Here is a 25,419-nt window from a genome sequence, read left to right as displayed (position 1 = left end):
ACTAAGTGGAGTCGGCTATATGAATCTTAAAACATTACTGGTCTTGGTTTTGTGCCAACTCTTTCATTAGCTCCAAGTACTCCATGTCTTTTCTTAGAATCTCTTTCTAAGTCTTCCTAGGTTTTTCTACCTCTTTTATTATGAGCCTCTGTCTCATAATCGCATATGCTAACCAAAGCATATGTAGTTCTTCAGTTCACATGTCCAAACTACATTAATAGAATTGTGAATTGCACATATGTAAAATTAGGCTAATTGGTCAGAGCACTGCGTCTGTCTCATTGCACCGAAATATGATTCCTCTTCATCGTCTATTAGAACATATTAAAATATCACTTTCTTGGAGAATAGAAAATTCTAGCGAATGACATCATCAAGCATGCAAATGTGAATTAAATTTGTTGGTCAGAATAACATGTGCATTCTTTTGTATCAAAATCTCATTTCTCTTCATTGTAAATCAGAATATATTAATATATCGCTTTGCGGTAAAAATAAAAATAATAATAAAAAATAATAAAAAAAGGGGGGAGAAATATAGCCAATGGAATCTTCAAGTAATTTGAAATACAGATGTGGGTTTGGACCCCTTGATCCCCACTATCCTTCTAATAATGAATTCGTTAGGCACTTGATCCCATATCTGGTTTAGATCAACCAATCAAGCAACTCACACAGGAAATTAAATAATATGATAAACTAATAAAACCCAGACTGAGTGCCACGTGTCTACTGCAGCAGAGCGAGTACCTTAACGCGCCGATGGTAGCATTTCTGGACGTCCACTTTCTAAACGGAGCCGCTTCTCTCTCTCTCTCTCTCTAAATGCCTTTTACTGTCGGGTGGGGTCCACAGTGGGCGCACTGCGCGCTGCTCTCCTCCCGTCCAGCCAAAAGGATCAAACTGTGCTTCATCTCTGCCCCCACTCCCACCCTCCCTTCCTCCCTTTCTCTCTCTAACTTTCTCACTCACACTTTCATCATCATCCATTAATGCCTCTCTCTCTCTCTCTCTCTCTCTCTCTCTCTAAAAACCAAATCTTTCTTTCTCTAAATCACTTGTTAAATAACCCATCAGCTGACTAAACCCCTCATTCACTCCCCACAAGCTCACTCTCTCTCTCTCTCGGAACCTCAAGTTTTGGTTTCGGATTCGGATAACGGGTCGGGTCCGGTCGAATGAATTCGGTTGTTGACAAAATGGATCCTCCACTGATCAACGAGTCTTCCTTCTCAGCAGCTAACCCAGCATCCTACAGCCTGGCGGAGATTTGGCCCTTTAGCGGCGAACCCGGTGGCAGCGGTGGCGGGTTGGGGCTCCGAATGGGTAACTTGGGTCAGAGTTTGGGTGGGCCTGGAGATTGTTCTGTGAACAGAGATGGGTCGTTGGAGGAATCCACTGTGACTGAGCAAAGTGGCGGCGGCGGTGGCGGTGGCGGTGGCGGAAGAAAGAGAAGGGATGTGAGCTCTGAGGACGAGTCTTCGAAGCAGGTTTCCACTAGTAGTGGCAATGGCTTGGTTCGTAATTTTTCACTCCTTCAAATGAAATTTGATTGCTTGGCTCGATTTTATGTTTGGTTTCTGAGAAAATGGTGCAAATTAAAGCTGAAGCAATGAACTTTGTATGTGTTTTTATTATAATTTAGCTGAATTATGGAAAATGGAGGGAAATAGTTGGAAAGGGGAACGAATTTTAGTAGGGGGCCTTTATATTTGAACTTAATTTAGTAAACTATTTGTTGGAAAATACTTGAGTGAAATAGTAAAGTTTGTGAAATTGCGATTCTGCTATCTCAGCTATATGTAAAGACTTGATTTTGAATGTTAATGCATCCGAAATTGGCGTGATGTGTGTCGTTAAGCTGCATGATTTTCAGTTAGTGATGTCAGTTTGTATGTTGTTTGATTGTAATGCATTTTGGTTACTACTTCTAGAACTACTTTCACCGTACCAATCAAGTGTCCATGCACGTCTCGTTTATGTTTTCATTATTTTACAGTACCAACCAAGTGTCTATGCACGTTTCGTTTATGTTTTCACTTGTGTCGACCACCGTATTGATGGTTTTATCATTGTCTTGTGAGAGCATATAAATTAAGAATCTTTTGAATTACAAGTTAAAAGTAGTTTTCCACAAGAGAAAATATTAGAAATTTGAGGAAATAGTTAACAATTGATGTCTCTTTGCTTTGCTACATTTTCATGAGCTTATACTCAGTTATCAAATTTGTGTGCAGGTTCCACACCCCTCTCGAGCAAGTTTAGGGCCAACCGGCACTAGTCCATCGCGCTTTGCTCCCATTGGGCAACAGGGGCATCCTGCAAATCTACCCACTGTATCTGCATCAGGAACCAATTACATGGCATCCTCTCCATCCCCTGCAGCGTCCGGCGGCACTTCTGCTTTCAAAGACGCTCGATTGCCAAGTCCATGGAATTAGATTCGGGCTATGTAGTCCCTTTGTCACGCGGGGCTCTTCTTTGAACACCAGTGTCTTGTAGATCATGGCGACGTAATGAACATTTCGGCTTCCCTTTTTGTTTTTCCTCCCCACTCCTCTTCCATTTTAGACTGGTTAAGGTCGGACCGTCGGCCGGCCAAAATTTCACGTCTCCTTGTATCTCTGTAAATTAGTAAAGCTTGTCAACTTAAGCTGTATTGAATTTCTTTTAAGGAACATGCAAATCGATGATTTTGATGAATTTTTGTTACACTGATCTCCAAGGACTAGTGTTTTTTATGCAACAAAGTTATGCTATCACAACAATGGACGAGCCACGTCTCGGCCACAACTAAGTATTGAATTTGAATTCATCACACAAGTATATACTGTCCTTGCATTCATGTGAGTTAAACTTAAAAATACTTCTTACTAGGTGAAGAATGTTATAACTGGACTAAAGCTTGTGAATGTCGATTATTGTTTGTTTAGTATTAATTTTCAATTTTAAGTAATAATTTGTCTTGTTTGTGAAAATTACATCCTACTTTTTCAAATTTTTTTTCCGACAATGTAAGATGTTTATAAAGTTACTTATGTCGTTTACTCGCTCACAACTTAGTATCAAACTCACTATAAATCGTTTTCAATTCTTATGAGCCAGATCTGAAACGTTCAACTAAACGAATACTAAATGCCGCTAAGCGAATAAATAGGACTTGTAGGGGAGCAACCAAATTCCTTCCCCTACGCTCAAATTACAAGACAAGATCCCAAAAATGTTGCCCTAGCTAGCCAACTCAAACACTAAATTCCCATGGGATTTAGATAGTTGGGTGAGTCAACGGTCAAAACATCACGAGGCCCCTCCCGCCCTTTTCCTTTTCCTCCGCCACCGGCGCATGTTAGAACTCAATAGTGCCTAGATCTCACCACACAAGTCCCAATCCACCCAACCCCACCACTGACCCAAACACACAACAACACAAAAACCAAAACTTCCACTTTCATTTCATCCCCATTCATGCACCCCCCACCGCCCAAAAAAAACACCATCATGTCTAACCGCACCACCCACCGGCGCATGTTAGCAGCGACAGAGCCAAAGCCCTCCAAGCACTCCACTTACCTAGATCCTCCTTCCCTGCCCTCTAAACCCTCTTCCACCTCCAATCCCACCTCCAGAGTCAACGCAAGTCAACGACTCCGCAGTTCACAGAGCCTCACAGACACTCGCTTGCAGGCCAAATCGATGTCGGCGTCAATGGATTCATCCAAGTCTTTCCTCAAATCGAACCCTCACCCTAAATCATTCGACCCCAGAAGCGAAAAACAGAGCAAGAAAACAGAGGAATCAGAAAAACCCAAAAAACTCAGTAGGGATGTGGTGGCGGTGGTGAATAAGAAGAAGGAAGTTCAAAATGGGTTGGTGGGTTTTGAGGAAAAGAAGAAGTTTGATAGCGGGAGGAGGCTGTCGGTTTCGTCCGCCGCAAGCGGCGGCGGCGGCGGCGGAAGGAGGAAATCCCTGTCTGGGTCGCAGGTGCAGTTGGCGGATGTGTTAGCAAGTAATGGGGTGAGAGTTGTTTCAGCTGATATGCCGCCGTTTATGCAGATCCATGCTGTGGAGTGTGCAAGAAAGACGCATGATAGCCTGGAAAAATTCACCTCCAAGACTCTTGCTTTGACTCTCAAAAAGGTAATTATAAGCTTAATTATCATGATTAGGATGTTAAATTTTGAATTTTCTGATGTTTTTGGTGGCTATCTGATGTGGGTTTTATTTTATGATTAGTTGGTAATTGTTTAGTGGGGTTTGTGTTAACTCAAAAAGTCCCACTTCAAAACTCCAATATATAATGAATGGTTCTGCCACTAATTGCACCGAGTTCTTTTGTGATAAAACCCCATGTTTGCTGTGCGTGTGTGATTAGTAGTGAGTCATTGGTTCGTCTATGTGCAAATATTGACAAGGTTGGGTAATTGTTTTGCAGGAATTTGATGGGGTATATGGGCCAGCATGGCACTGCATTGTAGGAACAAGTTTTGGGTCATTTGTGACACACTCAGTAAGCGGGTTTCTGTATTTCTCAATGGATCAAAAGTTGTACATCCTCTTGTTTAAGACCACTGTACAAAGAGCAGACTGAAAATTTGATAAGTTTTAATACTTTTTTTAGGGTAGGAAGAAGGTTCTGTGCATTCTTCTTCTTTCCAGACTGTACATTTGGTTATGCAGGGAAAATCATGAGAGAGAGAAATGGAAATTTCTCCCCATCTTTTTGTTCATCGAGAGATTTCTTCTGTTGTTCTCTCTTTGTAAAGAAGTTAATATAAAATGCTGACGTGATTTAATTGTGAGTATTTAAATAAGATGGGACGGAAGGAGAAGGAAAATGGGAGAGGAGAGAATCCAGATCCCTCTAAGCCATATGTGATCATCACTGTTATAAAATCATACTATATGTTACTTTTTTTTTTCTTTTTTGTTTTTTTCGCCTTATGTGTCCGTTTTGTTCTTGGGTGTTACCGGTTTAAACAATCGCATATCTTTCGTCACATGAGATGCAAACACATAATTGTACAACCGATGACATAACAGATTTCTCCCATCCCATCTTTAATGCATTATTATTACATATGGAAAGTAGTACTCAATCCATCAAGGATGGCATCCAAAAAGTTCATAGGATGTGTGTCCTGTTTTCCAAACTTATATTGTATTTTGTATCTCCTCTTTATATTATTGGTGGTTTGGTCAGAGACTCAGAGGACACCCCCTACCCTCCAAATCATTTATCTTGCTTGTAAATTGGGGCCTTTTGTTCCAAAAAACACTACTGTAGGACATGGGACCATTTTGAAAGAGGGTCCTAAATAATGTGGCTTTGACCAAAATTGTCTTTTCACCTCTAACAATTTGGACTTAAAATTTGGGCATTGCCATCCCATCCCATCCCTGCCCAAAATCTATTTCTTACACCACTGATTAACTGGCCCATTCTCCATCCAAGCAAAACCAAGTGTTTGATTTCCCATCAAGGGACTCTTTCTTTTACCCATCAAAATTATAAAAAAGTTGCCATCAAGACCATACTGCAAACTTTTACTACTTTTGTATTGGGATGTAATTCCCAATTTTCTGTACATGAGGTAGGTCAATTGATTAAGGCCAGCTTCTTGACCACTTGATTCCAAGTAGATTTCCCCTCTTTAAGGATTATAATAGTTAACGTTATCAATGATTACAGTGGGGTTTCCAGTTACTTGCTCTCAAGTTCGAATTTCTCAATCTGTAGATCATAGGAGTTAAAGATATCGCCTTGGCAGAAGTAAAATTGCATACCTACATATCCTGCACTTATTAATATTGATGGACATAAATGGCAGTTCGGAAATTGATAATTTTATAAACAAACCCTTCTATGCTTGGTATGGAGCTGATGAAGGGACGGTTGGATGTGCGGCTAAAGATTCCGTTGCATGCTATGTTTCAGTTCATACCAAAAAAATCCAAAAAGAAGGAACAATGATTGAGAGGAAGAAATTGAGCATGGTAGATTTTATGGCTATCACATGCAGAATGCAGGGGTTTTGTTTGAGAGCTTTGAAAAAGTAGCCACAAAGAGCAAAAGGTACCGGAACATATTTTTGTAACAGTTCCATGTACTAGTCACTACAAAAAAAGTCGCCCAAGTTCTTTCCCAACTGAGCACGAAGTTGAACTTCTTACACAAAATAGTTGTCATGGTACAGTTTGTACTATCTTCTTCTTTGTTTACTTTTGTCTTTTCTGTTCAAAATTGTGAAGGTGAATTGAGATTCACTCAATATCTCTGTATTCGAAACTTGCAAACCGAGAGATTCATGTAACTCAATTTTAATCATACGGTTCATCTTAGTCTATCTCCCTAGCCCACTTTGTAAAAATCCAAAAACCTGAATAGCCTAGATCTTGAATTGTCGGAATCTTTGAATCGACGAACTCTAAACACAGGGTTTCAGAGTGAATCATATTCTCAATCAACGCCAAATATTATCTTATAACAACTTCATAGAGCCAAGTTTGTTGCTTCATGAAAATTTGGAGGGGTAGAGTCCTACTCCAACTTGTTAGATGAGCTTCACTCAAGAATAACCATAAAATGAACATTCTTTAGTTCCTCACTGTTAGGGAAAAATAATCTATTACTAGATTACATACTGTAATGAGTTACTAAAAAGGCAAAAAGAAAAGTTAACAACTTTCTTCAACATTTATTTCAATATTCAGTTTCAGCTGACACATACTAATGCCTTAATGCAAACAGTAAAATTGACACGAGGAATAGCAGGGAGACTTCCCTGCACCTATGAGTACGCCACCATTGCATCCCAGACCAATAGAACGATCTATGTGAGAAATTTAAAGCACACAACATTGTACTATTAGTTTGAAACGCTGCAATGACATCAAAAAGCGTGTATGTAAGTCTCTCTTGAGTATTACACATCACTTTTGATGAAAGGCAGGTGCAACATATATGAGGTGGACATGAAAGTGAAATGGGCAGATGAGCATTTAACCCTATTTCCAAATAGACAATGCATCAAGTTTTGATAACCAAATTAGGAGTAGGAGGCTTTAAGAGGGAAATTAAGCCACTCAAGTTAACTTTGGCAAATGCCCAAGATCCCACAAGGGCACATGAGTTTGGCCAAATGCAAAACTATTTTAGGCATAACCTCAAACACACTTTCTCAAGTGTAACCAATCTTGCTTGGATGGGTACCATTTTTTTGCTAAGCAAGTTAGGCACCACCAATAATAATTGTGACAAATGAGAAAAAGAAGGGTTAGGTCTTGATGGTGCTATAATCCAAATTATCAAATCTATTTAGCTCTTAAGAAAAAGGAAGTTAGAAAGAGAAAAGCATTTTTCCCCAACATAAATTTATTTGAGCATTTAATTTGGAGGGTTTGTGTTGTTCACTAGTGCAAGTACCCACCAACCATTGTTTCCACCCAATCTCTCTTTTGAAAGGGAATAAGATGCCCCAATATGAAAATCTTCCTCACATTAACTGTTACTTTCACTTTCTAGGCACTATTTTAAATTGGGTATTTCTCATTTACTATGGGAATTTGACATATTATTTCTTCAGAGTAAATTACAACAACAACAAAACCTTATACTACTAAGTGGAGTTGGCTATATGAATCTTAAAACATTATTGGTCTTGGTTTTGCGCCAACTCTTTCATTAGCTCCAAGTACTCCATGTCTTTTCTTAGAGTCTCTTTCTAAGTCTTCCTAGGTTTTTCTACCTATTTTATTATGAGCCTCTATCTCATAATCGCATATACTAACCAAAGTATATGTAGTTCTTCAGTTTACATGTCCAAACCACATTAACAGAATTGTGAATTGCACATATGTAAAATTAGGCTAATTGGTCAGAGCAATGCATCTATCTCATTGCACCGAAATATGATTCCTCTTCATCGTCTATTAGAACAGATTAAAATATCACTTTCTTGAAGAATAAAAAATTCTAGCGAATGACATCATCAAGCGTGCAAATGTGAATTAAATTTGTTGGTTAGAATAGCATGTGCGTCCCTTTGAATCAAAATCTCATTTCTCTTCATTGTAAATCAAAATATATTAATATATCGCTTTGTGAAAAAAAACAAAAAATCAGGGGGGGGGTGGAAATATGGCCAATGGAATCTTCAAGTAATTTGAAATACAGATGTGAGTTTGGATCCTTTGATCCCCACTTTCCTTCTAAAAATGTATTGGTTAGGCACTTGATCCCATATCTGGTTTAGATCAACCAATCAAGCAACTCACACAGGAAATTAAATAATATGATAAACTAATAAAACCCAGACTGAGTGCCACGTGTCTATTGCAGAAGAGCGAGTACCTTAACGCGCCGATGGTAGCATTTCTGGACGTCCACTTTCTAAACGGAGCCGCTTCTCTCTCTCTCTATAAAGGCCTTTTACCGTCGGGTGGGGTTAAAAAGCACAGTGGGCGCACTGCGCGCTGCTCTCCTCGCGTCCAGCCAAAAGGATCAAACTGTGCTTCATCTCTGCCCCCACTCCCACCCTCCCTTCCTCCCTTTCCCTCTCTAACTTTCTCACTCTCACTTTCATCATCATCCATTAATGCCTCTCTCTCTCTCTCTCTCTCTCTCTCTCTAAAAACCAAATCTTTCTCTCTCTAAATCACTTGTTAAATAACCCATCAGCTGACTAAACCCCTCATTCACTCCCCACAAGCTCACTCTCTCTCTCTCTCTCTCTGTGGGAACCTCAAGTTTTGGTTTCGGATTAACGGGTCGGGTCCGGTCGAATGAATTCGGTTGTTGACAAAATGGATCCTCCACTGATCAACGAGTCTCCCTTCTCAGCAGCTAACCCAGCATCCTACAGCCTGGCGGAGATTTGGCCCTTTAGCGGCGAACCCGGTGGCAGCGGTGGTGGGTTGGGGCTCCGAATGGGTAACTTGGGTCAGAGTTTGGGTGGGCCTGGAGATAGTTCTGTGAACAGAGATGGGTCGTTGGAGGAATCCACTGTGACTGAGCAAAGTGGCGGCGGCGGTGGCGGTGGCGGTGGCGGAAGAAAGAGAAGGGATGTGAGCTCTGAGGACGAGTCTTCGAAGCAGGTTTCCACTAGTAGTGGCAATGGCTTGGTTCGTAATTTTTCACTCCTTAAAGTGAAATTTGATTGCTTGGCTCGATTTTATGTTTGGTTTCTGAGAAAATGGTGCAAATTAATGCTAAAGCAATGAACTTTGTATGTGTTTTTATTATAATTTAGCTGAATTATGGCTAATGGAGGGAAATAGTTGGAAAAGGGAACGAATTTTAGTCGGGGGCCTTTATATTTGAACTTAATTTAGTAAACTATTTGTTGGAAAATACTTGAGTGAAGTAGTAAAGTTTGTGAAATTGCGATTCTGCCTATCTCAGCTATATGTAAAGACTTGATTTTGAATGTTAATGCATCCGAAAATGGCGTGATGTGTGTCGTTAAGCGAGTTAAGCTGCATGATTTTCAGTTAGTGATGTCTGTTTGTATGTTGTTTGATTGTTCTTGAATTTTTTGTATCGGTGTTTATTGTTTTCTTTGCCCTGTTTGTTCTCGAACAGAATGATTCGGGTGGAAAACGGATGAAATTAGCGGGATCCAGTAACGAAAATGGCAGTTTGAGGGCTGAAGTTGAAGAAAGTTCAGCTGCTGGTGACAACAAGCCAGCTGAAGAAAGCACTAAACCTTCCGAGCCACCCAAGCAAGACTTTATCCATGTGAGGGCAAGAAGGGGACAAGCTACAGATAGCCACAGTCTAGCTGAAAGAGTAATACACTTTTGGTCCTTTTAAATGTTCAGTACAAGAATCTAGAACATCTATCACGGTTTGCATGTTCTTAATCAAGCTCTGTAGTTATCGATAGGGATAGGTTTCTGTTTTATTGGCATGTTTGGTAAGTCAGTGTGATTCATTCACTCTTTGAACATGTTGCGTACCATGCTCGTTTTGGCAGGCTAGGAGAGAGAAGATCAGCGAGAGGATGAAAATTCTCCAAGATTTGGTTCCTGGATGCAACAAGGTATTCAATGTTGTCTCGTTGGTTTTATGTTTGTCATAATATTTACTTAGCATATGATCAACGTAGTTAGTAAGGGGAATCTTTGTTATGTAATATGTTGTTTCCAGTTTCATTACTAGATTTATTCTAAACATCTTGGTAATTATCTAGTGATCCGAATTCTGAAATCAATTATGTTTCACCAAGTATGTTTCCCTTACGTATGTTTAACTTCTTTTTTTTTTTTTTTTCTGAAAAGGTTATTGGGAAAGCAATTGTCCTTGACGAGATCATTAATTACATCCAATCACTGCAGCACCAGGTGGAGGTATCTATTCCTTCTGACTCTATCTAGTGGTACTTGGTTACACGGTTTTGCTTTAAACTGTTTAACCCAAGTCTGTAATCTGTTTATTCGATTCTGTAGTTCCTTTCAATGAAGCTTGAAGCAGTCAATTCAAGGATGAACATGAATCCCACCATCGAAGCGTTTCCTCCAAAAGATGTAAGTAAGATGCACTTCTATAACCTGCATAAAATCCACTGACCTACTCTTTCTGGATCTATTTCCAATATATAATCCTTGAAATGCATTTTTATTTCCAGTTCAATAAATTTCTGAAGACCCTACTGCTTTTTTAGAATGTAAACCTTCATCTAGGATTTTTTGGGTTCAAGTTTTCAATCTTAGAGATGCATCAAGGAATGTAAATGTCTGTCAACAGAGGAGTGTGCTTGTCGTAAGCTTGGCCGCTGGACACCACACTGTTGCTCTTGATTTCCCAAGACTTGTAGTTTTGCATTTCTTGTGGCATTGTTAAGGGAATGCACAGCAAGGCACTTCCTTCTACGCTCATCTTTTTCTATAACCTAACCCTTGCTATACGCATAAAGATTCCGGAAAATCTCTTGTATTATTTGCGATGACATTAATGCATCATGTCATCTCTTTGAGCATAACAACACGATAGTAATGATATTTTCTTAGTCCTTGATTTCCCATGAAGGGTGAAGTCCTCTTTCGTTTTCCATCTCGAATTTAAATGCTATCACCATTCCGCTGCCTCCTAATTCTCAGGATCACAGTTCTTTTCTATCATCATGATGACATTATCCTTGTTTAGATTCTCGTCCCGTTAACTCATATTGCAATTATCCACTCTCTCATCGGTTGAACAAGTAAAGTTTCTTTCAAAACACGGAAAGACAAGCTATGCGCTATATGAGTTTCTTACGTGTTGACCTGGTGTTTCAGCTCGGTGCACAGCCATTTGACGCTGCAGGGTTGTTATTTGGCTCGCACACACCAAGGGAGTACGCCCAAAGCTCACAGCCCGAATGGCTACATATGCAGGTTGGTGGTAGTTTCGAAAGAACAACGTAAATTCAAGGGATTATTGTTCAAGTCGTAATTGGTGGCAGATGTGATATTAGGGTTCTACATCTGGTGCAGAAGTGTGTTTGCCAAATGTATGATCATTCTTACTGTTGTAATCAGGGGTATTAACCGTAGGAACATCTAATCTTCGTATCTATCGTCTGACTAGATTATTATACTCTACTCTGTTGTATTAGTCCCTAAGAAAATACGTTATAACGGCGTAGTTGATATGTGTAACAGAAGGATTGTGATTTCTGGATTTTATTTGTAAAATATCTGATTATTTTTACATGGTATTACTTCATGCCATGAACTTTTAATTCGGAATCAGCGAAAAAATTCAGGTATAATTTTGTATCTTAAACGACTGAAAAGAAAAAAACTCAGGAACCAAAGTAAAGAATTATATCAATCTCAAGGATCATTCGAAACATTCTTTATAGTTTTATTCATACATATAATACAACAATAAGAGTAACACCGTAAAGTTCTTGGGATAATTCTTTTACCGTACGCGGTACAGATGACACTATTTAGACATACAAAACTAACATACTTGCTGACACACTTGGCAATACGAAACTTACATACAACGGTGAAATCCACTAATATTAGAGAACGTGTCAGCAAGTATATTAATCTTGTGTGTCAAAATCATTTATTGATAAGGTATTAGTCACATGATCACTAGATGTCTTTTATTCCTTCAACCTTTCCTTCTAAGCTTGGAGATCAACAGACCCATTCATTTTAACAACAACTATTCCTTTGTCAAATCCAAATGCAACTCTGCAGAAGTACGAAATCAATTTATATCACTGGTAATCAATCAAATGCCACAACAAAACGAATCCTAACAACAACAAAAAGAAGGAAAAAACTCACTTGTCTGATCCTTCGAGTGCGCGATGGCCCAAACTCTTTCGAGATCGTAGCTCAGTCTCTTTTCTAGCCTGCAAGACAGTAAGAACGGGTAACAAAATGAATACGTAAACAGAAATCGAGTTAACTGCGTTTCTGGTGAAAATATTTTGAATCATAAAAGACGGTTACCTAAAAGTGGTTGCATGCCAAATGTGAACATTCCCATCCTCAGAAGCTGTGATTATTATGGGAAGCTCAGGATGAACACATACAGCAGTTACATTGTGCTCATGGCCTTCTAAAGTTTGGACACAGCTTTTGGTTTCGTAGTCCCATACCTGCATGGACATAATATATTCAAATTCATATGCACGCATAGACGAACACGTGATCATCATATTCAGTACATGTATATATAACCAACATTTCATGACAAACCTTAACAGTAAAATCGTCGGAACCACTCAATAGATACGTTTTATTGTCGCGAATGAAGTAATCAACGCAATTCACTCCTTTTAAGTGGCCCTCGAATGTAAACTCCGGAGCAGCGGACCCAATCCTCCATACCTGCAAAAGTATGAGTGTCAGCCATGACACTGAAAATTCTACAGTTAAGTTTGCACAAATAACAATCCTTGCAATACCTTGACAGTGCCATCAAGAGACGCACTGGAGAAAGTATCGGCGTCATGTGGATTGAACGCCACTTGCATCACATAGTGAGAATGTCCCTCAAAGATCTGAGTGCATGACCAATCCTTCTCCCAATCCCAAAGCTTTATAACGTTGTCGTCCGAGCATGACAAGAGATAAGGTAGAGTAGGATGGACAGTCACACTCCTGATATAATCTGTATGTGCTTCAAACTCTTTGATCTTTTCCGTCGTGTCATAGTTGTAGACGCGAATAAACGTGTCATCAGCCGCGGTTACTATCCAGTGTTCGCGTGCTACAAACTTTGCTGACCTGACTGCAAGCACATGTAAACAAAATTTAGACGCAAAGTCATAGAGAAACTTCGGTAGGCACGCAACAAGAACATATGAGAGAAAATAATGTACCTGGTGATTCAGTGACCTTGAAGGACTTCTCCATGGTCTGTGATTGGTAATTCCAGATACAAACAGCACCTGAATACAAACTGACCAGAACCCTACATGAAAAACATTACCAACAAGCTTTGATTATCTTGCATTTTTAGAACTCAAGCAATTAACGTACACGAGATCGAAAGTAGATAGCAGAAGGTTGCACTTGCATCAAATAGGGTCTAAGGTTTAGGATTTAGGGTTTAGGGTAAGAACACGAAAAAAATGAAAACGAGGAGATACAGAAGACATAACAGAATTGCCAAGGCAAGCAATTACCATGGCTCAGTTGGATGTTGATCCACAGACTTGATTCTTTCTGAGTTTTGAGCAAATTCTTTCTGGTAAAAAATATATTGAAGTTAATGTTGAAACACACAGACAATTTTAGTTCCATAAAATAAATAAGATAGAAAAGGAAAAGAAAAAAGAAAAAAAAAAAAAAAAAGAAAAAGAAAAAAGGAATATCCATACCTCAATAGTGAGTGAAAGAGCCTGCTTCCCACCAAATGCAGAGAGAAGCAATAACAAGTCAAAATGTCAGCCAATATTAAAATTATAAAAATAAAAAAATTGAGACCGAATAATATAATTTTTTAGTCATATATTTTAACCGTGTATATATTGAAGTTAAGAACAACACGATATATAATAAACGAACATGATTGATTGATCCTCCGGATCCTCACAAAAAGAATCCGAAGAGGATCATTTTCCATAATACGCCTCTAATATTTTTGTGATGGGATCCGCAAATTCAAGTAGGCACTCCCATTTGAAAAATTAAAATTAAAATTAACAATAAAATCTAGAAAAATGAACAACACAAACTCACCATTTTGAGCAAACAGGAGGAAGGAAATATGAAGAAAATTGTTAACTTGATGTATGTGCAAAACTGGTTGTGAATGGAGGACGATGCGGAACCTCTAAATATACACACGGTGAGGCTTAGCAGTCAAGGAAAATTATCATATCCTAATCCCATGATGCCAGTGCTGAAAAGTCAAAGGTTTCAATTTCATCCCGATGTTGTCACCGGATTGGTTCGATGCCGTCCGTTCATTATATACATTAAACTGACGGTGGAGATCGAGTTTCAATATCCCTTCCTTTGACTGTGTAACATCATCAGAAATTAAGTTGAATAATTATACATTCATGCATGTGTGCTTTTGAAACTTTCAACACGTATGTAGTAGAATATAGAAGAAACTATAAATAAAATGTTGTCATTTTCATGAGAAGTAGGAGGGCCTTGTCCAATCCTTGTAAATCATGTTCTTCGTCCCACAACTCAACTTGTTATATGGGTAAAGGACAAGATTGATATGTCTCAATACACTAAAATTTATTCGGACGGAATACTACGAGGACCACACCAAGTCCAAACATTCAAACGTCGATTTAGAATGGAATCAGGAATCAATTGGAATGCATGGTCTGAATGAAAATACATTATTCTCAAATTTTACAAAAATTGTTTTACAACATGATGAATTGAAGCTCTCCTGCTGTATAATTCAATGATGAACAATGGGCCAAGAAACAGAAAATACAAAAATATAGGGGGAAGAGAGACAAACCCTAGTTTAATCGCACACTTTTCACACAAACACCAAACTAATTTCCTAAAATTTAACATCTACTTCTACTAGAAAGCCTCAGTTAACGTTGGATCCGGGATTGAAGGTGTAAAGAAAAGTACGACGAGACCCGGGCAAGTGATCGATGAATTTGGCCGAAAGCGAACAAATCCCGGTGGAAATCGCAAGCATCTGCCAAGCACTCAAAACCTTGGAGTAACACACATGGTTAGTTGTCAGTGACCAGCTCACAGACTCACCTGTGCAAGCGCATGAGCGTGGTGGATTTGGCTGCAGTCCACACGGAGCAAAGTTAACTCTGTTCATTGATATCCCAAACGTGTTGAGCCGCGAAATGCAAGGGCGGGCAATTCCCGGCTGTTAGATTCACTTGGAAAGAGATTGGTGGTGCTCCCTTCTTTTGTCGGTCCTTCAATTAACTTTAGCACTTCTATCCTTGCACAACGTATGCCACTCTTGGAGCACTGCTGTTTGAAGAGCACGGTGTTCGGCCTCCTCTGCTGTCAACTTCGACAGGGTTGTAGGTCCCTTTGGCTTTCCATTTTCCTCGCCATCTTTTTTCTTTTCCTTCTTTTTCTTGATTTTGTCCTCATCTTCTTCGTCGCTTTCATCCTCTTCTTCTTCGTCTTCGTCGTCATCAGATTTGGGAATCTTTTTCTTAGGTTGTGCCGCCTTTAGCAAGGCTATCCGTTCCATCGAGATCCTAAGCCTCTCCGCAGCAGCCACCTTCACTTCGTCTTCGGGCATGTACTCAACACCGCCATCAGTGAGGTCATCCAACCAGCCCTGTAGATCCGATCCGATCTCCTTTGTAATTGATGCATCAGATGCTCGAACCACAAATTTGCATATCATGGTCGTAGTCTCATCACCTAGGTCAACATTCCGGCTCACTTCACTAGCTCCAAAGACCATCAGGCCCAAGAAACCACCATACCAGGTTTTTGCAGCAAAACACAGCTGTTCCAGGACAAAGAATTCAACATCAATATTGTATGGTTGATTAGAAGGCCAAAGCACTAACATTAAAGGTTCAACAAATTACATCTAGCCAAGATACCAGTAGCTTAATTTCGATAAAAATTAAGGATACTTGCATATAATATCTACTCGAATTGATTGCCAATTCTACTTTTTCAAGTTCATAATTTATGACCAACTTCGGCTGGATTTTATAAATTCTTTCTTCCAGCTGTTAGCAGGATAAGTAAGGTAAGGCCATGATTTGCCTTGGCTTACCAGTTACATTTGCAATCAGTCCAGACGGTATAGAACTTCCATAATAGAGCATATAACGAATACCGAAAGAGAGATGCAAATCAGATAGTAATAAAGAGCGAGAGACAATACCTGAAATCCTGCCACTGTTCGGATAATATGCGAACAAACTCTGTGGAATGGCTTGGATGACAAGGATTTTAGCCCACTAAGGAAAGGAGATGCCCCATACTGCAGTGCAGCAGTAGCCTTGAAGCCACTTCCTTCATAAGTGTATGTACCAGTGTACTCTACTACGGCCGGTAAACTGGGCCATAGACGGAAAAATTCAACAGGGGAGATCTTATGAGGCAAAAGAAGCTCGGTCAGCGGAATTTTGTATGGCTGACACCTTAAAATGACAGGTTCTCCCAGTTCTGGCCTTAAACTTCTCTTTTGTCTCATGATTTGCGGATCTTCTTCGGTGTAGTCACCTTCATAATCTATAGCAGCGCTTCCATAAAAGGGGTAGTATAAGACTTGAACCCAAAGGGCGCACCTTTCAAAATGGGAGACACCCACGGTCACGCTGCAAAGTACTGGATCCTAGTAACAAGAAAGACAAGTAAAATCAGAACATCTGATTGTCAAAGACAGAAAATTACAACACGCAAGGCAAAAGTGCAAACAAATACATAAAATTAAAGGAAAAACAAAGAGAGGCCAGTGATTCTTGAACACCAATGTTAAACAACAGATCTTGTTCAGCTGTGTACTACATCACATGAACTAAAATCCTAAAGCAATTCTCGGATTTTCCAGCCAGAATATTTATCCAGAAACAGGAGAGTGGGAGAGAAGAAAAAGAGAGAAACAGTTTGAAAGGGTGACTGAAAAAGGGCATCCAGCGAGTCAAGCAATATACCAAGACAAAGGGAAAAATACACATCAGTTTCACTCTTCGGGAAATAAGCCAATAAAAATTGGTATTCAAGAAGCTATAGATTCTCCTACCAGAAACACTAACAGACTATCACTAACTTGGTAAAGGCAATTACTGACTATAGAATGCACTGGTTTAGAAGAATAGTGATTCTTGACTAGCATATTACAACCAAAAACAATGCATTGCAATAGAAGACAAGGGAAAGGGGGCAAAGAATGAGTTCACTATAGAGGTAGGAAGGAAACCTGTGAAACAAGGCTACGCAACTGCCGTACTGCTTGAGGAGACCCATCCATAAAATATAATGCACCAGATAACCCAACTCGAATATCAACCCGGTTCAGCTCAAGTTCAGTTAAATTTAAGACCTGCACATTCATGATTCATCAATAAGGAATAAGAACTATGAACAGGAAACTGGAGTCTGCCCAGAACATAGAGGTAATTTAACAGCAGTTACAAAAGGTAAGTAGCAAATTTACCTTCAAGTGCAGAGATATCCTTCCATCACTAGAATCTGCCAAATGATATCCCTCAATGAAGCAGGGATCACTGCTCCCAGTCAAAGTAATTGCACTAGGAGGAACTTTGAGTAAAGTAGAGTCAACTCCTTTAGTCAGCAGAAGGGTTAGTTCACTAGGATCTGGCCTCCAAAGCTCTAGAATAGCCTTATGAACCAATCCTTCTAATTTTCTATCCTGAGCTGCAGCTACTTCGTAGAACTGGACAGTTAGTTTATGGTGACTAAATGGGTAGTCACCTCTGGCTTCACTCACTCCTGCCCACCTGAAAAACAATTATTATGTTTTATTTGTGTGTACAAACTACAAATGCATAACTGCATCTGCAAATAACAGATGTTAGTAAAGCGAGGGTAGAAAATATAAAAACACAATTCAGTGTTCACGCATATATATGCATCAGACATGGTAGAGTAATTTCATACTGAAGAGGTGTGCCTCCACTTTGATCCAAGTCATTTTCTCCTTCCGGATAAGTAAGTTTGACACAGGCTGAAAATATATATCTATACAGATTTTCTTTCTAATATCTGGATCCAGGAATCATAACCTTGTGGAAATTCGATATAATTATGTGCAATGGATCTATATCTCTACACAGATTAAGATATAGAACGAGATAAGACTACCCATCATAGAATGGAAATCATCACCGAATACAGCATCAGACCCCAGGGGTAACAAACTACAAAGAACACCTCTTGAAAGTAGACAAATGAATGTAGATTACTATAAGCAGACATTGGAGGAACAAGAAACTTCATTAAAGATTCGATACACCCGACCCAAAATCTATGGCACATGGTTGACCATCACAGGTTCACGAAAATATATAATATGCTCACCTGCTTTCTGGATGACTTGTAACATACTTGATTCTCTGCAAAATCAAACGGCTCTGATGCTTGTTAACAGAATCCGCCATACTACCGCTCCTGAACTCTTCAAGTTCTTTTATCAGTAACTGCCCGGCCCTGGGGTTGCGTGATCCCAACCGCTGAGCACATAAAAGAACTGCCTGAACATCTAGAAGCCTGTTTGTTGAATCAGCAGATGAATCTATATTGAACAAAACCTTGTGGATGTTCGAAATAATCATGTTCAATGGATCCTCGGGATCATCAGCAAGAAGTGGGTCCAGACCTTCTAGATCTATGTGCTCTGAAATAGCCCAAATAAGGCGAGCACATATTCTTGGGGTATTTACCTGTCAAATTAACAGAGGTGTAAGATAACACGTAGAAGAAAATAACACAAAATCAGCCAGTTGTCAAAACAAGAGATAAAAGAGCATAATTAGCTTGGAACTCTGGAATTTCTAGTAAAACAGAGAAATAAAGAAGTCAAAAAGGAGAAAACAAACAAGAAAAATATATGGGAGGCAGTAGTCATAAAAGAAAAGAACTAGGAAACTTCCACTGTAACTGCCCATAATCAGGATATAGAAAGGTTGGTATCTAGCCCATTTGTTATGATCTTTCAAAACTTGGGAGTCTCTGATCCAATATCAAATACAGTGTTTTTCTTTTTTCTCAGCTGGCACAAAATACCGGTTACGTGAAAGGTATGGGGAGTTTTCACTGCTCTCGCTCACAAAAAAAAAAAAAAAAACCCGTATTGCAGTCTCTTTCCAGTCTCATATATCACTTAAAGAGAGGAATTCAGATGTAGATATTGTCAAATTTGTACATTCAATTCACTTATATTTAAACAATCTGCTGAAGTTAAAATGTTCATTTGCTGATACTAGATTGCCTCAGTTTCTTGTTACTTTATAATTTCATTCCTTTGGCAGTGGAATGCTATGCTATGATAATGCACCCTAGTGCAATGAAAATTGACTTGTTTCTAGAAATAACTATGTTCGAGTATGTGAGGTCTATGGAAGGAAGAAGAAAACTACTTCGGATTATGTTTATCCACCGCCAACAAGCCTTTTTCTATATTGAACTTCTGATTCAAGAGCTAGCTGTTTAGGAAGTCCAGTTCCAAGGGTTCATATATTCAATACCATATTGCAAGTTCCTTTGATATTTCAAGTGCTACCAACTACCAAATTCTATTAACCTATCATATTAATGCAATGGTTTAAATCATATTTTCACAAATTTCACACCCATGCACCTCACCAGTAAAGAAAAAAAAATCATATTAATGCATTGAAACTCATAAATGGTCTACATAAACACAGTTCCATCATAATGCAAAACATATTTCAGTAACTGTCCTTGCCTACAACATATATGAAGAGCCAACATGCTAAACCATATTAATAAAAGAAGAGTGTGCATACCTCGCGTAGATCTTTCACAAGTTCACGCTGCAAATTCTGCAACCTTGTCTCATTTAAAATTTGGTCTTGGGAAGCCCCATCTTTAACTCTTTTTACACCTCCCCTAGTATCATAGATATGACATAGCCTCACAAGCAACTTCAAATAGCAATCAATTGCATAGGTCCGGCCCTCACAATCCCATTTAACACAAGGCCGGCAAACCTCCACCACTTCCAAAGCAGGCTCTATCCAATTTAGTGCACCATAACCAGTTCCATATGCCAAGGCCCCAATAACCCTGCTCTCCATCCCTGTGTTCTTTTGTTCAGGTAAAGGCAGAGATAACTGAAAACAACTTTCAACTAATGATGCCACCAACTCCTCCCTAAATAAGGTCTTGCTTGTCACACTATTAAGATCGTCTTTGATTCTTGCGTCCTCAAAAAGTGAAGCTATATCAGTTCCGGCAAGAGGTTTCTGGCCTCTTCTTACGCTCTCCTTTGCGAAGAGATCAACACAAAGAGCTGTTCGACAAATGCAAGCTAACGCATGCATACGATCTGATTCTGCCCTCAAGTTTCTCACCATAAGAAGCAACCTCTTAAACAGCGAAACCTACACACGCACAATTCCTTCCTTAAAACTAGAACTCATGCGAATTAAACTAACGAATCAAATGGTGCGTAAGTGTGCGAAATAAACTAAAAGGAAGTAAGGGAAGTAATCATATATACCTGCATATGAAGATCAAGCAGGTGCAGGTTAGTAACCACAGCTCTAACAATACTCTCCCTTGCAGAAGCAAACTCTTGCCTATCCCAAAGTGTGAGAATTGCGATAATTGACTGCGAAGCCCACTCAGGCTTCCCACCAGGCACATCAGCCAGATACAGCATATCAATCCCAACTTCGAAAATCAAAGCCGGATCCAATGACGACGCCAAGAATGGCACCAAATGCGTGACCACATCCGAAACTCCCACCAACCTCTCCGCATTGGAATCCACAACCGTCCCACTGGACCCCTTAGACGACTTTGACAGCTTCCTTATGACCTCCACTGAGCCCGAAGCAATGGCCTTGACCGCATAAACGATCGGAAACACAGTGGCCCGGAAGCTCTCCACCGGCAAAACTAACGACCTCGCCATTAAAGCACTCCGCTTCTTCCACACGAAGTCGACCATCGACGACACCCAATTGGATCGAATCGCCAGCGAGTTCTCACTATCCACTAACTTGTCACCGGCAAGTCTACTCATCCTCTTGGAATCGAACTCCTGAAACAACCTGCCCACCGACTCGAACGCAACCTTTGAAACGGCGTCGGATCTGTCGAGCATGTTCTGGCCAATGCGGGACCACCAATTCGACACCTTGTCGAGCAAATTGACATTGTTCTCGCAGAGCGTGACGAGGTCATCGCGCGCCAGAATGCATCCGAGGGTTTCAGTAATGGAGAAGCGGAGATTGTCGCTCGGCGAATCGAAGCAACTGTTGATTTCTTTCTGCGCGTCGGTAATGAGCTTGGAGAGGCGGTAGGAAGGGATTGCGGCGAGGATGGAGACGGCTGCGGCGCTGACGTCAGGGTCGGGGAAGTCGAGATCGGTGAGAATTCCGACGCAGACGGTGTCCCAGAGGTCGGCAGTGAGGCGGGTGGAGCGAATGAGGTCAAAGGCGAGTTTTTTACTGACGGCGGAGGCGGGGGAGGCGACGATCTCTTCGACAGCGGTCTTGGCGATGACGGAGATGTCGCGGCCGGCGGCGGATTGCTGGAGGGCTTGGAGGAGAGCGCCGGACTGGCGGAGGGCGTCGTTGGAGCGGAGGTCCGCTTGGATCTGGGCGAAGAGTATGTCCATCTGAGATCAACTTCGTCGTTCTTATGAGCTGACCTGGTTTAGGGTTCGTTAGGATTTGGGAATTTCAAACATTTGAGAGAGAGAGAGAGAGTTTGGATTGAGTAATGGAGTATTAGAATTTGGTTCCAGTGTCAGAGGTGGTGAGGAAGAAAATGGGGTGGTGGTATCAGGCTTGGCGGTTCAACTGGTTCAGTTGGTTGGAATCCCCGGGTTGCCAACAACCGAGTCGAACCAGCCCAACACTTTGTGGGTAATGGGTTGGGCTTTAATTGGATTTGAAGGCCCAAATTCTTTTCTTTCATGTTTCTCTTCTTGTTAATTTTAATTGGGTGAGGGAACGTCCGGGATCCGAAACCCGATATCCAGATCCTTGATTCGAACGTAGGACCTCGTAAGCATGATCTCAAAGAGTCTGTGAACACATGTGAGCATGAATCAAACATGATTTGTAAAATTATTATTGATGAAGAGGTCATGACTCAAACTTCGAAATTCGTATAAGATTAGTGAATACAAGACTTTTTAGTTAAAACGGTCATTGAAATAGGCATAATATCTCACTTTGGTCGCTAACAAGGAAATCAAATGGAGTGATTCCTAGGTTTGTCCACAATAAATCATTTTGGTCCTTCCATTTCAAGGGTATTTTTTTCAAACCAACCTCTCCACTTAAGGACTATATGGATAGATTTTTCATAGAATGATCAAAATGATTTACGGTGTCGACAAACTCAATAAACCAAATCTATCGATTTTTGTTGTCAAAGACTAAAGTTAGGAGTTATATTGATCACAAAGGCCATTTTGGCTAAAAAGTAATTATCACCATGTCACGCTCATTTAATTTTACTTGTGATGAAGAACTCCATGACTCATGGCAGATTGTACTGCCCGGATATGACCAATTCCGCCGATCATTCGTGGACCCATCGATCAACTATTGTCCAACAACGAGCAGACAATCGATAACCACAGACATTCAAAGAGCTCGAACAACCGAGATGCATAACTACCGACGAGCCTAAACAACCGATGAGTATGGAAAGCTGATGAGCCCGGTATCACACACTTTCCAACAAGAAAACAAACACCAAACAACAATATTTCAGATAGAAATGTTCAATCTGCAACAAAGCAGTATTTGAGTTAAATTTAGATGTCCCTAATAACATTACACTTTAATCGTAAGTGAAAGAACACAGAAGATTCGACCAAAACAAAAACAGAGAAAAATGAAATCCTCGTTCTAAAAACCGAACTTTGATGTTCCAAATAACTCCGAGTCTTGATTTAAGGTTGTACAATCAGCGGTTAACTCTTAAGTCTCAACCACACGGAACCAGAACTATATCTCAGATAACACCAAGCCCTATATCTCAGACAGACCGCGATTACTTCCTTTAACAGATACAGGGGCAGCCAGGGTCAAACTCCACGAGGATCTGATCTTGGAAGGCTTCAAGTATTTTTTTTTTTCAAAGCTTCATTCTGTATATGTTAAATGAATCTCAATTTGCACCCAAAGAAAGTGAAGAATAAAACTCTTAATGGAAGATTTACTTGGTCATACCTGTCTAAAGCGGTTGGGCTGATAGGGATCACACCCGCTGGGGACACAAGCGCATCCACTAGTACGTCATGTGGAGTGATCGGAATAACTCCTTCATCCAATATCTGTGTAGAATAGGACAGTGCAACTGCAATAACACCAACCCATCTTAAATAAAAAGCCAACAATAAAACCATTACCTAGAAAACTGACTACACTTACTCGTACCCGAGGCACGTATGCTATAATTAAAGGGAGAAAACAAAAAATGATGCATACCAAGGAGTGGTTGCTTCCAATTGTGTGCCTTTGCAAGCTCTTGGTACCTTGTCAGGAAGGTATCATAATAACTGTAGATGTTTACCACATGAAACATCAGGTATGCATTCAATTACGATACCTAAATTTGTTTTCTTCACAAAAATGTAAGGAGAGGGTATCCACAGCTCTCGGCCTTGTATTTAACGAGCAGTGACATCTCCAAACAACTGAGCACATGGTAGTTGAGAGACAGAATAAAAACTTTATATTGGCCAAGATGCATAAACATACCCTCCACCACGACCCAAGCGTCTCCCAGATCTGTCAAACGCTAGTCCTATCAAAAGAAAAGGATAACCATATACAGTCAACTACCGTTTGACTTTGACAGTTATAACACATCCTGTAAATGGATGAGCAATTTAATACAAGGTAGGAAGAAAATTTATACCCGGTAAGAGGAGCAAATCAACTGGGTCACTTGCCTGCATTACTGCACCAAGAGAGATCCTTTAGATATGAATTTTAACCGAATTACATCTAATGAAACCCATCCTACATCCTTCTAGTAAACATAAATAAAGTGTTCATGCTATCTATGAAGCCAATCCTACATAAGTTCCGAAAAAACAAATGATAATATGTTTCCTCTACCTATCCTGTCACTGAGAAATTACTCTATAACAATCCAATGAACATTCTGATGCTTAATCTGGTTTGAAAGCTGTATGAATGAGAATTTTTCCCACCGTTACCTGGATTTAGACATTTGCTTTAGCATTTTAGATAGAAGACACTAATCAGAAACTTTGAAGGTTTGACAAAATCACTTTCAAATGGAGCAAAAGTTTGAATATTTGAATGTCCATGTTAATATATGCTAATCCATTTAGTAACCACTCATTTTATTAAGTTCAAAAACTTCAATGCAAACACTAAAAATTGAACTTTGAGACTTAAATAACTTAAGATTTGGCTAGTCTATGTGGGATCAAGCTTAGAACAAGTAAATTGACCAGTAAATTTGTAACTTCTTCCTCTTGAACAAATGAAACATTACCATCTTTGCGTTCATTTCCATCAGAATCCACCGGAGCAGGCTCCAAAATATTCATCGAATTCGCCACAAGATCATCAATACACGAAATGTTCAGCATTCTCATGTGACTGTTCTTGTCCTCGACACGCGGAACATAGAGCTTTTTCCTCAGCTGCACATCACCCTCTTCACATAACACAGAAAACACAAGTAACCCACAATTAATTTCTCAAAAAATTTCACTTCCAAGCACCATATCAATCTAAAAAACCGAATTTTCGAAATGAGCAGATAAAAAATCAGACCTTTACGTGGACTCTGAAGAATTTCAGACAGTAACTTACAGGTATCAACTTCCCTCAAAGCACTGCAGCTTATATACGCACATAGTCTTTGACAAGATTTAAACCATGGAGCTTCCAATACAATATTCTGAATTGCATTATCTAAAAAACCAACAAATTTAATTAAATTTTATCAAATTCCAATTAAATGGGCATTGCAGCAAAGAGACATAGTGAAGATTGGGTAATTACCTTCATGGGATCTGAGTGTCGGATCCATGGATTTGAGGGCTTTGCGGACATTTGAGCGGAGGATTCTTTTCTGCTTGAATAGAGCGTCGAGGGAGTCTTGGTCTTGATTGGTGGTGTTCATTGCGATTGTCCGGGTGGCGCGCGGTGGTGCGTATAGAGGTGGTGGGCGGAGGAGGGCACGGCCGGAGAGGTGGAGGGGGATAGGTGCTGCGGCTGGTGGGGTTGGTAATGTGCACCACTTGGTCATCAGCGCCACCACCAACCTACCAGACAT

The 25,419-nt window shown here is 40.0% G+C and overlaps 6 protein-coding genes across 9 annotated transcripts; 3 read left to right on the top strand and 3 right to left on the bottom strand.

Annotated features, from left to right (window-relative positions):
• Nucleotides 1-911: 911 nt before the first annotated feature.
• Nucleotides 912-2,712, top strand: LOC103958789 (transcription factor bHLH79-like). 2 transcript variants are annotated; one of them, XM_048589469.1, is made up of 3 exons: nucleotides 912-1,517; nucleotides 2,238-2,313; nucleotides 2,363-2,712. In XM_048589469.1, the coding sequence occupies exons 1-3, from the start codon at nucleotides 1,179-1,181 to the stop codon at nucleotides 2,500-2,502; spliced, it is 555 nt and encodes a 184-aa protein (XP_048445426.1). In that variant the 5' UTR covers nucleotides 912-1,178; the 3' UTR covers nucleotides 2,503-2,712. The 2 variants fall into 2 exon arrangements, with proteins under 2 accessions (XP_048445426.1, XP_009369386.1); XM_009371111.3 differs by having other exon boundaries at nucleotides 914-1,517; nucleotides 2,238-2,712.
• A 927-nt stretch (nucleotides 2,713-3,639) lies between these two features.
• On the top strand, nucleotides 3,640-4,793 carry LOC103958787. Its single transcript, XM_048589468.1, has 2 exons — nucleotides 3,640-4,137; nucleotides 4,433-4,793. The coding sequence occupies exons 1-2, from the start codon at nucleotides 3,694-3,696 to the stop codon at nucleotides 4,586-4,588; spliced, it is 600 nt and encodes a 199-aa protein (XP_048445425.1). The 5' UTR covers nucleotides 3,640-3,693; the 3' UTR covers nucleotides 4,589-4,793.
• A 3,689-nt stretch (nucleotides 4,794-8,482) lies between these two features.
• On the top strand, nucleotides 8,483-11,689 carry LOC103938454 (transcription factor BHLH089-like). 3 transcript variants are annotated; one of them, XM_048589467.1, is made up of 6 exons: nucleotides 8,483-9,093; nucleotides 9,581-9,787; nucleotides 9,975-10,040; nucleotides 10,279-10,347; nucleotides 10,447-10,524; nucleotides 11,275-11,689. In XM_048589467.1, the coding sequence occupies exons 1-6, from the start codon at nucleotides 8,782-8,784 to the stop codon at nucleotides 11,401-11,403; spliced, it is 861 nt and encodes a 286-aa protein (XP_048445424.1). In that variant the 5' UTR covers nucleotides 8,483-8,781; the 3' UTR covers nucleotides 11,404-11,689. The 3 variants fall into 3 exon arrangements, with proteins under 3 accessions (XP_048445424.1, XP_048445423.1, XP_009346736.2); XM_048589466.1 differs by having other exon boundaries at nucleotides 8,486-9,120; nucleotides 10,279-10,341; XM_009348461.3 differs by having other exon boundaries at nucleotides 8,500-9,120.
• Nucleotides 11,690-11,821: 132 nt separating this feature from the next.
• Nucleotides 11,822-14,310, bottom strand: LOC103958792 (coatomer subunit beta'-1). The gene is made up of 9 exons (XM_009371114.3): nucleotides 14,191-14,310; nucleotides 13,830-13,850; nucleotides 13,635-13,696; nucleotides 13,329-13,420; nucleotides 12,912-13,237; nucleotides 12,703-12,834; nucleotides 12,454-12,602; nucleotides 12,286-12,353; nucleotides 11,822-12,189 (listed from the first exon to the last, which is right to left on the bottom strand). The coding sequence occupies exons 1-9, from the start codon at nucleotides 14,191-14,193 to the stop codon at nucleotides 12,161-12,163; spliced, it is 882 nt and encodes a 293-aa protein (XP_009369389.2). The 5' UTR covers nucleotides 14,194-14,310; the 3' UTR covers nucleotides 11,822-12,160.
• A 480-nt stretch (nucleotides 14,311-14,790) lies between these two features.
• LOC103958791 (protein TPLATE) lies at nucleotides 14,791-21,760 on the bottom strand. The gene is made up of 7 exons (XM_009371113.3): nucleotides 20,636-21,760; nucleotides 19,920-20,516; nucleotides 18,472-18,833; nucleotides 17,588-17,891; nucleotides 17,351-17,473; nucleotides 16,313-16,765; nucleotides 14,791-15,922 (listed from the first exon to the last, which is right to left on the bottom strand). Exons 1-7 carry the CDS (start codon nucleotides 21,758-21,760, stop codon nucleotides 15,374-15,376), a joined length of 3,513 nt encoding a protein of 1,170 aa, XP_009369388.2. The 3' UTR covers nucleotides 14,791-15,373.
• A 1,086-nt stretch (nucleotides 21,761-22,846) lies between these two features.
• On the bottom strand, nucleotides 22,847-25,419 carry LOC103958794 (5-formyltetrahydrofolate cyclo-ligase, mitochondrial). Its single transcript, XM_009371115.3, has 8 exons — nucleotides 25,146-25,419; nucleotides 24,915-25,055; nucleotides 24,631-24,795; nucleotides 24,022-24,063; nucleotides 23,862-23,907; nucleotides 23,589-23,659; nucleotides 23,331-23,457; nucleotides 22,847-23,248 (listed from the first exon to the last, which is right to left on the bottom strand). Exons 1-8 carry the CDS (start codon nucleotides 25,417-25,419, stop codon nucleotides 23,236-23,238), a joined length of 879 nt encoding a protein of 292 aa, XP_009369390.2. The 3' UTR covers nucleotides 22,847-23,235.

The sequence above is a fragment of a genome, unplaced genomic scaffold (genome assembly GCF_019419815.1).
Source record: "Pyrus x bretschneideri cultivar Hongxiangsu unplaced genomic scaffold, Pyrus_bretschneideri_v1 Contig3, whole genome shotgun sequence".
In the NCBI taxonomy this organism is placed as follows: Eukaryota; Viridiplantae; Streptophyta; class Magnoliopsida; order Rosales; family Rosaceae; genus Pyrus; species Pyrus x bretschneideri.
The sequence above is the reverse complement of the archived record's forward strand: the minus strand, read 5'-3'. Positions and strand labels throughout refer to the sequence as shown.

Excerpts from the sequence above, each read along its gene's own strand:
- LOC103938454 (XM_009348461.3), top strand. The coding sequence starts at position 8,782 with ATGAATTCGGTTGTTGACAAAATGGATCCTCCACTGATCAACGAGTCT. Across the intron at positions 9,121-9,580 it reads CTAGTAGTGGCAATGGCTTG|AATGATTCGGGTGGAAAACG; the intron begins GTTCGTAATTTT and ends GTTCTCGAACAG. Across the intron at positions 10,041-10,278 it reads TGGTTCCTGGATGCAACAAG|GTTATTGGGAAAGCAATTGT; the intron begins GTATTCAATGTT and ends TTTTCTGAAAAG.
- LOC103958791 (XM_009371113.3), bottom strand. The coding sequence starts at position 21,760 with ATGGACATACTCTTCGCCCAGATCCAAGCGGACCTCCGCTCCAACGAC. Across the intron at positions 17,892-18,471 it reads ACAAGTCATCCAGAAAGCAG|GTGGGCAGGAGTGAGTGAAG; the intron begins GTGAGCATATTA and ends ATTGTTTTTCAG. Across the intron at positions 16,766-17,350 it reads TGCGTAGCCTTGTTTCACAG|GATCCAGTACTTTGCAGCGT; the intron begins GTTTCCTTCCTA and ends TCTTGTTACTAG.
- LOC103958787 (XM_048589468.1), top strand. The coding sequence starts at position 3,694 with ATGTCGGCGTCAATGGATTCATCCAAGTCTTTCCTCAAATCGAACCCT. Across the intron at positions 4,138-4,432 it reads TTGCTTTGACTCTCAAAAAG|GAATTTGATGGGGTATATGG; the intron begins GTAATTATAAGC and ends ATTGTTTTGCAG.
- LOC103958794 (XM_009371115.3), bottom strand. The coding sequence starts at position 25,419 with ATGTCTGGTAGGTTGGTGGTGGCGCTGATGACCAAGTGGTGCACATTA. Across the intron at positions 24,796-24,914 it reads TCTTCAGAGTCCACGTAAAG|AGGGTGATGTGCAGCTGAGG; the intron begins GTCTGATTTTTT and ends TGTTATGTGAAG. Across the intron at positions 23,458-23,588 it reads TTGGAAGCAACCACTCCTTG|TTGCACTGTCCTATTCTACA; the intron begins GTATGCATCATT and ends GTGTTATTGCAG.
- LOC103958792 (XM_009371114.3), bottom strand. Across the intron at positions 13,421-13,634 it reads CAACATCCAACTGAGCCATG|GGTTCTGGTCAGTTTGTATT; the intron begins GTAATTGCTTGC and ends TTTTTCATGTAG. Across the intron at positions 12,190-12,285 it reads GCACTCGAAGGATCAGACAA|AGTTGCATTTGGATTTGACA; the intron begins GTGAGTTTTTTC and ends GTACTTCTGCAG.
- LOC103958789 (XM_048589469.1), top strand. The coding sequence starts at position 1,179 with ATGAATTCGGTTGTTGACAAAATGGATCCTCCACTGATCAACGAGTCT. Across the intron at positions 1,518-2,237 it reads CTAGTAGTGGCAATGGCTTG|GTTCCACACCCCTCTCGAGC; the intron begins GTTCGTAATTTT and ends ATTTGTGTGCAG. Across the intron at positions 2,314-2,362 it reads TGCTCCCATTGGGCAACAGG|GGCATCCTCTCCATCCCCTG; the intron begins GGCATCCTGCAA and ends AACCAATTACAT.